Source organism: Anser cygnoides, chromosome 3 (assembly GCF_040182565.1).
Source record: "Anser cygnoides isolate HZ-2024a breed goose chromosome 3, Taihu_goose_T2T_genome, whole genome shotgun sequence".
NCBI lineage: Eukaryota > Metazoa > Chordata > Aves > Anseriformes > Anatidae > Anser > Anser cygnoides.
In genome coordinates, this window is record NC_089875.1 from 42,079,848 (window position 1) to 42,089,118 (window position 9,271).

At 45.4% G+C, this 9,271-nt stretch overlaps 1 protein-coding gene across 10 annotated transcripts in view; it reads left to right on the forward strand.

Moving 5' to 3' along the window:
• Positions 1-8,285, forward strand: part of NID1 (nidogen 1) — a 61,343-nt gene extending 53,058 nt beyond the window's left edge. For 4 of the 10 annotated variants that reach the window (XM_066994013.1, XM_066994014.1, XM_066994021.1 and 1 more), the window contains 2 exons: positions 651-2,026; positions 5,447-8,285. Coding sequence is in view for 1 of the 10 variants with exons in the window: in XM_066994021.1 (XP_066850122.1) it covers positions 651-679 (29 nt within the window). In the remaining 9 variants the exon portion in view is untranslated. Of the gene's footprint in view, positions 1-650; positions 2,027-4,939 lie in introns of all 10 variants that reach the window. The other 6 variants (XM_066994018.1, XM_066994015.1, XM_066994019.1 and 3 more) reach the window with 6 other exon arrangements.
• The last annotated feature ends 986 nt before the right edge of the window (positions 8,286-9,271 follow it).

The window sequence follows — 9,271 nt, forward strand, 5'->3', positions numbered from 1 at the left end:
AAAGGACAAGAAATTGGTAAGAGAGGGTTAAACCTGAGGGTGGTGAGAGGAAGAATCCAGAGGAGTACCTATGATAGTTCAGGCAACCCAGAAGGGCCATCTGGATCAGGGAGGAGTAGGTGAGTTGCCAAAGCATGTGGTTAACAAGTTTGGGTGACAAGTTTGGCAGCGTTAATTATCTCCTTGAATGATGATATGGCTGGATGGAGGGAGCATTTGGCAGGACAAAGGGGGAGGCTTCAGAAGAGAGACGGCTGTTGTGTCCTGACCCTGCAGGACACAGGTCCACAACTGGTGTTTTGTTTTCATTGTGAAAGTCTGCAGACATCGAGGTGTTGTAGCAGGCAGGGCTAAGCACTGTGAGATTACCTGAATGCAGCAGTAAAAATCACATAAGCATCACTAAAGGAAGTTAGTGGAAGAGTTGTACAATAGGAGGATCAAAAGGCTTAAAAGATCATGTATTTAGTGGCTATGGAACAAAGACATAAGTAATAGGTTTGATTTAGCATCTTAAGGAGTTTGATATAATCCAGAATAAGTGACAGGGAAAGCTATCTGCTAATGTGTTTAGGATGCACTGTAATTCAGGTCAATACAGAATTTGAGATGTTAAATTTGAGATGTTAAATGTTTCTCTTCTTCTCCAGTCCTGTACAACCCATCTCTGGGAATTTGAAAAGGATTTACCTTCCTGTGAAATGGATCCCACAAATGGAAACATTCTTACACAGCCTGCATATGCAAAAGGCAGTCTCAGCTTCAGAAAATACTTTACATAAAGAGCTCCTGAACAATACTTGCCCCATAGTTCTCTGCAATCCCCAACTAGTGGGCTGTGATCCCTGGAGAAGGGGAATTAAAAGAAGAAAAATTGCAGAGTTGTGAAATCAGCTGAAACAAAATGTCAAGCACTTCTGCAAAGAATTCTCTACTTCCTCCCTTCCAAGGAATGCTGAGGTTAGAGCTCTGTGCTATTTGATGTTTTTACCACATATTTTGGCTGGTGGGAGAGTTAATGCTTCTTTCACACTTCCAGTTTTAAAATCTATCTAGAAAAAAAAAAAAAAAAAGAGGAAAGAGTGAATTTTAGTCAAAGAGGAAATACTTAAAGCCAGAACTCAGGTGCCTCATCTCAGTAGCAAATGGCAGTGCTCTGCAACTGTGTGTATTCACACTGACAAATCAAGGGAGCAGAATCTGATATCATGTTTTGTACTGGTGAGACACTTGTTTTTTGCAGAAAGGTCTTAATATCTGTATTTTGGTACAGAAAGAAGGGCCATTTTTCATGTACCCCCTTGTAATGGGTAAAGCCTTGTTTGTTCATTAAATATTGCTGATGGGAGGTTTTCAACGGTTGACTGCTTATACGCCCAATATCCTGTCGAAGGAAAAAAACAAGTATGGGAATTTCCTGTTAAGTTAACAATTGCAGCAGAAACCAGCTCCAAATACGGGCAAAATGGCATTCCCCCTCGCATGAGAACACACATATCGCAGCAAAGTCATGACCCCAACGCAGAGGAAGACGACGATCTTCATCCCCACGACCACCAGAGGACTGACGAAGACCCCCTAGCAACAGGCCGCGCAGTCGTAGAAGACACCAGGATGTGCCACTAAACCCGGAACTACCAGGCTATAAATCGAGACTCTGGCGGGCTTAGTTGTGTGCCGTTGTTGGAGCAGGAGACTCCCCGGCCGCCCAGCACTCTTTTACTTATCGCTGCTTGCTGAAATGCTCAAATAAATTGAAATTCGGTCTACCTTACCCACGACGTGTCAGGAATGATTTCTACCAGAACTAATTTATAACAAATTGGTGCCGTGACTCGGATAGTGATAGCTTGGCTGGATCCTCTCCCAGGGGAGGCACGCCCTGCTGATTCTGCGGTCCCTGTCTGGAGGTCCCCAAGCTAACGCACCCCTACCGACGAACCTAAAGTTCCAGCGATAAGTAAATAAATAACTGGTAACCCCTTAATCTTCGTGCACGAAGCTCCGAACGAAGACTCAGGAGTGAGTAAGTATAGGCCGGTTATCCGTTCGGTTGGGGTTGGGAAGCCCAGAGTGTGCCTGTGTGAGACGTCCAGTCGAGGACGAAGTGAGTGCGGACTCCCTGGTAGTGCGGTTCCCACCTCCCGCGAGGGACTGGGCCACGAACGGGAGGCGAAGACTGTGTGTGTGAGAAGGCACTCTGGAAGATGGGACAGAAAAAGAGCAAGTCTTCTGGTCCCATGGGTGGGTCGGAACCCAAGGCTAGGTTGCCTCCGATACCACCAGGGAGCCCGTTAGGGTTAATGATTAAACATTGGAACGATTACCCCTCTAGGCGGGGTAAGGATAAAGTTAAGATGATACATTATTGTATGGAAGTCTGGGGTGGGAAGCAAATTAGGGGCTCACCCATTATATTGGCCCGTGTTTGGGTCCTTTGAGGAATGGATCTGTCAGGCTCTAAACCTTTATGTGAATTCAAAGGAGCCTTTCAGCCTAGAGGAGAGTGAGTATGCACACTTATGGATAGGATCTGAGACCCGAGCCAACTTATACCCATTAAGAGAAAAAGGGGGGAGGGAAAAGAATGAACAGAATAGGAAGAAGTCCCACTTTCACCCCCCCCTTATATACCCCCTCCTCCGCAACCTCCAGCCCCCCCCCCCACAGCTCCGTGTTACCATACTGACTCTGATTCGGCCACGGACACCCCTCAGGGAACTAGACGGGTAACTAGGAGCCAAACTAGAAATCGAGAGGGTAAGGGTAGACTATATCCCCTAAGAGAGGCTGCAATGGGGGGGCCCCAACCTGGTATGGGATACGTCTCCATCCCCCTAAATATGGGAGACGTCAGAGAATTCAAGAAGGAAATGGGAAATCTCTTAGAAGATCCTCTTGGAGTCTCTGAGCGAGTAGACCAATTTTTGGGGCCTAATGTTTACAGCTGGGAAGAACTCCAGGCCATTTTAGGTATATTATTCACTGCAGAAGAAATGAGTATGATCCGGAGGGCTGGAATGCGAATCTGGGACCAGCAACACCAGCAGGGTCCTGCGGGAGGTCTTAAATGGCCCCTACAGAGGCCTAACTGGAATAACCAAAATGAACAAGATAGGGGTCATATGCAGGATTTAAGGACTATTATTGTACAAGGTATAAGGGAGTCAGTCCCTAGAGGACAAAATACAAATAAGGTCTTTAGTGAATATCAAAAGAAGGATGAAACTCCCACAGAATGTCTGGAGAGATTAAGGAAGAACCTCCAGCTTTATTCGGGACTGGACCCCGGTACACCAGTGGGACAGGCCTTGTTAAAAACGCAATTTGTGGCAAAATCATGGGGGTATATCAGGCAGAAATTAGAAAAATTAGAGGATTGGCAGGATAGAGGGATGGATGAACTGCTGAGAGAAGCTCAGAAGGTATATGTGCGAAGAGGAGATTCATAAAAGGCAGGCCAGGATTCTAGTGGCAGCGGTCTGGGAAGGAAAAAAAGGGCCCCCCCCCTCGCCTGAAGGGTGTTCCGCTACCACGAAAAAGACCTCTGAGGAGCCAGAGTGACCAGAGGGATCTAAGACAGATAGAATGTTTTTATTGCTAAAAGAAGGGACACATGAAAAAGGACTGCAGAAAAGCGAATGCACAAGATGAGCGAATGTTTAAAGAAGATTAGGGGAGTCAGGGGCTCCATCTACTGGGGACTTCTGGTATAACGGAGCCCTTGGTGAAATTGAAGTTAGGTCCCCAGCATCAAGAAGTGGAGTTCCTTGTGGACTCTGGATCGACTGTCCAAATGGTACCCCGGGGATGTCAACCTTCCTCGGAGAAATTACAGGTGATAGGAGCAAAAGGAGAGCCCTTTAGGGTCTCCATAATAAAGGGGGTGAAAATAGAGACCCCAGCCCAAAGTTGCACAGGATCCTTCTTATTAGTACCAGAAGCTGAATATAACCTGCTGGGAAGAGACTTAATGGTTAAGCTAAAAATTAATTTGGAGGTAAAAAATAAAGGAATTGAGGTTAAATTATACGCCCTCACTGTAGAGGACGAGGCAAAAATAAACCCTGAGGTGTGGTATTCTCCCAAATCAGTAGGCCGTTTAGATATTAGTCCCTTTGAAGTCACTATCAGGAATCCTATCAGGGTAAAACAATACCCAATGTCTTAAGAAGTCAGGGAGGGGCTGCAACCAGTAATCAAGAGGCTACTACAACAGGGATTACTGGAGACTTGCATGTCACCTCATAACACTCCTGTATTACCTATCAAGAAATCTGATGGCTCTTATCGGCTAGTCCAAGGCTTGAGGGAGGTCAACAAAAGAACAATAACCAGATTTCCTGTAGTAGCTAACCCACATACCTTGCTAAGCCAGGTGTCCCCAGCGCAGAAATGGTATAGTGTCATAGACCTAAAAGATGCGTTTTGGGCATGTCCTTTAAAAAGGGAATGCAGGGATTATTTCGCCTTCGAGTGGGAAGATCCTGCAACCCATCAGAAACAACAATTAAGATGGACCGTGCTTCCCCAAGGATTCACGGAATCACCAAATCTATTCGGTCAGGCATTAGAACAAGTATTAGAGAACTATGAACCAAATCCTGAAGTAACCTTAGTCCAATATGTGGATGATTTCCTGTTAGCAGGAGAGAGTCAGGAGGCAGTCAGGACAGAAAGTACCAAGCTACTAAACTTCTTGATCTTAAAGGGACTAAAAGTATCAAAGTCAAAATTACAGTTCACGGAGGAAGAGGTGAAATATTTAGGACATTGGCTAAGTAAGGGCACTAAGAAACTAGACCCCGAACGAGTAAATGGGATTTTGTCACTACAAGCGCCAAAAAGCAAAAGACAAGGTAGGCAGCTGCTGGGATTGTTAGGATATTGTCGGCAATGGATTGAAAATTATAGTAGTAAGGTGATGTTTTTGTATCAGAAACTGGTTGGTGAAGGATTAATGAAATGGAGCCAAAGCGATGAGCAAGGCCTGACAGACGTAAAAATGGATTTAGTGAACGCTCCTGTGTTAAATTTACCCGATGTGAAGAGACCCTTTTATCTATTTATCAACGTAGAGAAGGGGACAGCGTTCGGGGTCTTAACTCAAGACTGGGCAGGGAAAAAGAAACCCGTGGGATATCTTTCTAAACTTTTGGACCCCGTGAGTAGGGGATGGCCCACCTGTCTCCAGGCAGTGGTCGCAGCTGTGCTCTTGGTGGAAGAAATGCATAAAATCACCTTTGGGGGCGAACTGAGGGTATTGTCACCTCACAATATAAGGGGGATCCTGCAGCAAAAGGAGTAGTACAACGCCCCCCCCCCCCCCCTCTAGAGATGGCCATATGCAGGATCAAACCAGGAGACCAGGTTCTGATAAAATCCTGGAAAGAGACCTCTTTAACTCCTCGTTGGGAAGGACCCTACTTTGTTCTACTTACCACAGACACAGCTGTCTGGACAGCCGAGAAATGATGGACTCACGCCAGCCGAGTTAAAGGACCGATACCGGAGGAACGGTGGAGAGTGACCAGCTGACCCGGAGACTTGAGACTGACCATGCAAAAAGGGACTGATGAGTGAATTCATAATTGTATGATCGGTAACCTTCTCTAAGGAATAATAGGTTCACTGTAAACGAAACTGGGAAGTAGAGGAAGGGAAATTCCTTAATGTACCAAGACCCATATATCAGAAGGGTAACGCGCCTAAGGAGGGGTGAGTAACTGGGACTGGGAGTGGCTGGAACAGGGAAATCGGTACCTAGGCACCTGAAGATTACCCTTACGGCCGCAAAGAAAGTGAACCCCGCTGCTTGAGGCAACCAAGTAGGCGGGCGAGGCAGAGGGGTACAACAGTAGGGAGAGTTATTTGGTACCCACCCCTATTTGAGATGATGGAGTCCGGCCGAATAAACCGCCCTAGTACCCACCATAACTCAAAGCCGCCTCCCCAGAATTATAAAAGGACGTTGCCCTTCTGGTGTATGTTGGCACTACCTCTCCTATTGAATATCCCCTGTCTGGCTGGGGCCGACCAGGGATATTCCCACCAGCCCTTTAAGTGGAGTTTAATTAGGTGGGAGGACCAAGTTATCATTAACCAAGTAACTACGGCGGGTGCACCAAGTTTTCTCACATCCCTTTGTCAACTGGCACCCATAAGCCCGTGTCTGAACCAAATAGGTTTCTACCTCTGCCCCAGCTCGAACCCAGGAAGGAGATACTGCAATTATCCCAACTCCTACTATTGTCCTTATTGGGGTTGTGAAACAATTGCTTCAGATTGGAGTCCGGGAGCTGGGAGGGATAAGTTCCTAACTGTAGGATATGGACCCTACGGATGTAGGCCTCCGAGCCGAGACTGGAGCGGAGGGATCCGGATGCCCTATGGAGATTGCGAACAACTGTATGTAAATATAACGGATCCAACCGACCCAGCCTGGTTTATGGGGAAAACATGGGGTGTAAGATATTGGGAACCTGGAGTCGATAGAGGAGGTCTAATATTTATAAAAAAGGAGGCCGTACCACTGGAACCTGAATCGGTGGGACCCAACCCGGTATTGAACCCAAGCTTGGATGGAGAGGGTATCAAGAATAATACTAGAAATTTCACTGTTAATAAGGACACCATCGTCTAGAATCTCGAGAACGACAATGGGGAAAATTCCCTGTGGAAATTGACGCAAGTAAGCTACCAACTGTTAAATGCTACCAACCCTAACCTGGCTGAGCGGTGCTGGCTCTGTTATGGGGTAAGGCCACCCTTTTACGAAGCTGTAGGGGTCAATGAGAAGGCCCGGCGGGTAAATGGATCCAATCCCTCGCAATGTACATAGGGGAAAGAGAGTCAGGGCATAACGATGACCCAAGTGACTGGGAAGGGGAGATGTGTGGGACAAGTCCCGCCCGATAAAATGCACTTGTGTGCAAATCAAACTAAGGTCGGAAGTACAAAAAAAAACGGCAAAATGGTTATTACCAGCAGAGAATGCTAGGTGGGTATGCTCAAAGATGGGAGTTACCCCTTGTCTATCCCTGGACTTGTTTGATGAGTCTGTAGAATTCTGTGTTCAAGTAATAATCGTCCCAAAGATACTCTACCACCCAGAGAGTTTCATGTATGACAATCAGATCAATCAAGAACACCATTTGACAAAACGGGAACCAATTTCTACATTGACAGTGGCTACCCTAATAATTTGGGGGGGTGCAGGGGTAGGCACAGGGGTTGCCTCGTTAATCAAACAAGGGAAAGAGATCACCTCTCTGAGAGCGGCTGTGGATGAAGACTTAGCCAGAATTGAAAAATCTATCAGTGCTTTAGAAAAATCTATAAGATCGTTATCTGAAGTGGTATTACAGAATTGAAGAGGACTAGATTTATTGTATTTACAACAAGGAGGGTTGTGCGCCGCACTCAAGGAGGAATGCTGTGTATATGCTGATCATACTGGAATTGTGAGGGATACCATGACCAAACTTAGAGAAGGATTGGAAAGGAGAAAAAGAGAGCGGGAGGCCCAGCAAATCTGGTACGAGTCCTGGTATAATCACTCGCCGTGGCTCACCACTCTGTTGTCAACAATAGCTGGCCCGCTGATTTTATTAACCCTAGGACTAACGTTTGGTCCTTGTATCCTTAACAAAGTCATAGCTATTGTTAAAGGTAGATTGGAGGCTGCTCATCTGATGCTTATGAGGACAAAGTACGAATCGATAAATGATAGACCCATACTGGAGGAAATATTAATCCTGAGTCAATTAGAACTGAATAGATTTAATGAACAAAATGATACAGAGAAAAAGGGGGGATTGTAATGAGTAAAGCCTTGTTTGTTCATTAAATATTGCTGATGGGAGGTTTTCAGCGGTTGACTGCTTATACCCCCAATATCCTGTCGAAGGAAAAAAACAAGTATGGGAATTTCCTGTTAACAATTGCAGCAGAAACCAGCTCCAAATACGGGCAAAATGGCATTCCCCCTCGCATGAGAACACACATATCGCAGCAAAGACATGACCCCAACGCAGAGGAAGACGACGATCTTCATCCCCACGACCACCAGAGGACTGACGAAGACCCCCTAGCAACAGGCCGCGCAGTCGTAGAAGACACCAGGATGTGCCACTAAACCCGGAACTACCAGGCTATAAATTGAGACTCTGGCGGGCTTAGTTGTGTGCCGTTGGTGGAGCAGGAGACTCCCCGGCCGCCCAGCACTCTTTTACTTATCGCTGCTTGCTGAAATGCTCAAATAAATTGAAATTCGGTCTACCTTACCCACGATGTGTCAGGAATGATTTCTACCAGAACTAATTTATAACACCCTAATGTCTGGTTTCTCAGGGTCTACATAGCATAGGAATAAGGCATAGCATTCTTAAACCTTCAGAAATTGATAAAGGTTAAAATGTTACAGTGACTTCTACTTGGTACGTTTCCCATGCCTTCTGGAGTAAGGCCTGCTTTTGATAGAACTATGTTATATGATAAGCCTTTCCTTCAGCTGATGATATTTCTTAGTGTCGGCTTTTGCTCTGGTGGTTATGATCTTTCTGTGAAGTTTGAGGTATGGCAAAAGAATATCCAAGGGCTTTATTGCAGGCTGTTAACTTCTTCCATTTTGGGTGCTCTTTGCAAAGCATCAGGAGACGGTGAATTGTTTAAAGGTATAGTAACTTCCCTTTAAAAAATTAGGAGCATGACTTTGCAGGAACAACAACAGCATAGAGTGCTCTCATTATCTCATTATACAAGTCTAGCAGACTCCATGGACATTTGAGAAGAGATGTAAAAAATAAATAAAAAAGGAGATGGGGGAATGATGGCTGTTCTTCCAAATATTTTTTTTCTCAGGTATTTTGGCACAATCATAGTATAATGGTAAGCTTCCTCATGTAAATGACCTCTGCAAGCACTGTTAGCAGACACTGCTCTGGTGCTTCATGTAAGTACTGAGCTCTGGCAGGGGACAAGGGACACACTTTGTACCTCTTGTATTTATAAAATTTGCTGCATTCTTACATTCATGCAGAAAGCCATAAGCAGTATTTCTGTGTCTTAACCACTGCCTTTATGTTAAAGCGTTACTTTTTATGAAGGCAACCTTCTGGTGGAAGCAAGTCTGACACATTTGGTTAATACGCAGGAATTTGAATACAGGTGTGTCCATTATCTCTGCTAATCATGCAGATCTCTAATAATTACTGCGGAAGGCATAATGAGATACAAAGCAATCCAGTGGCATGAGATTAAAAGCTGACTG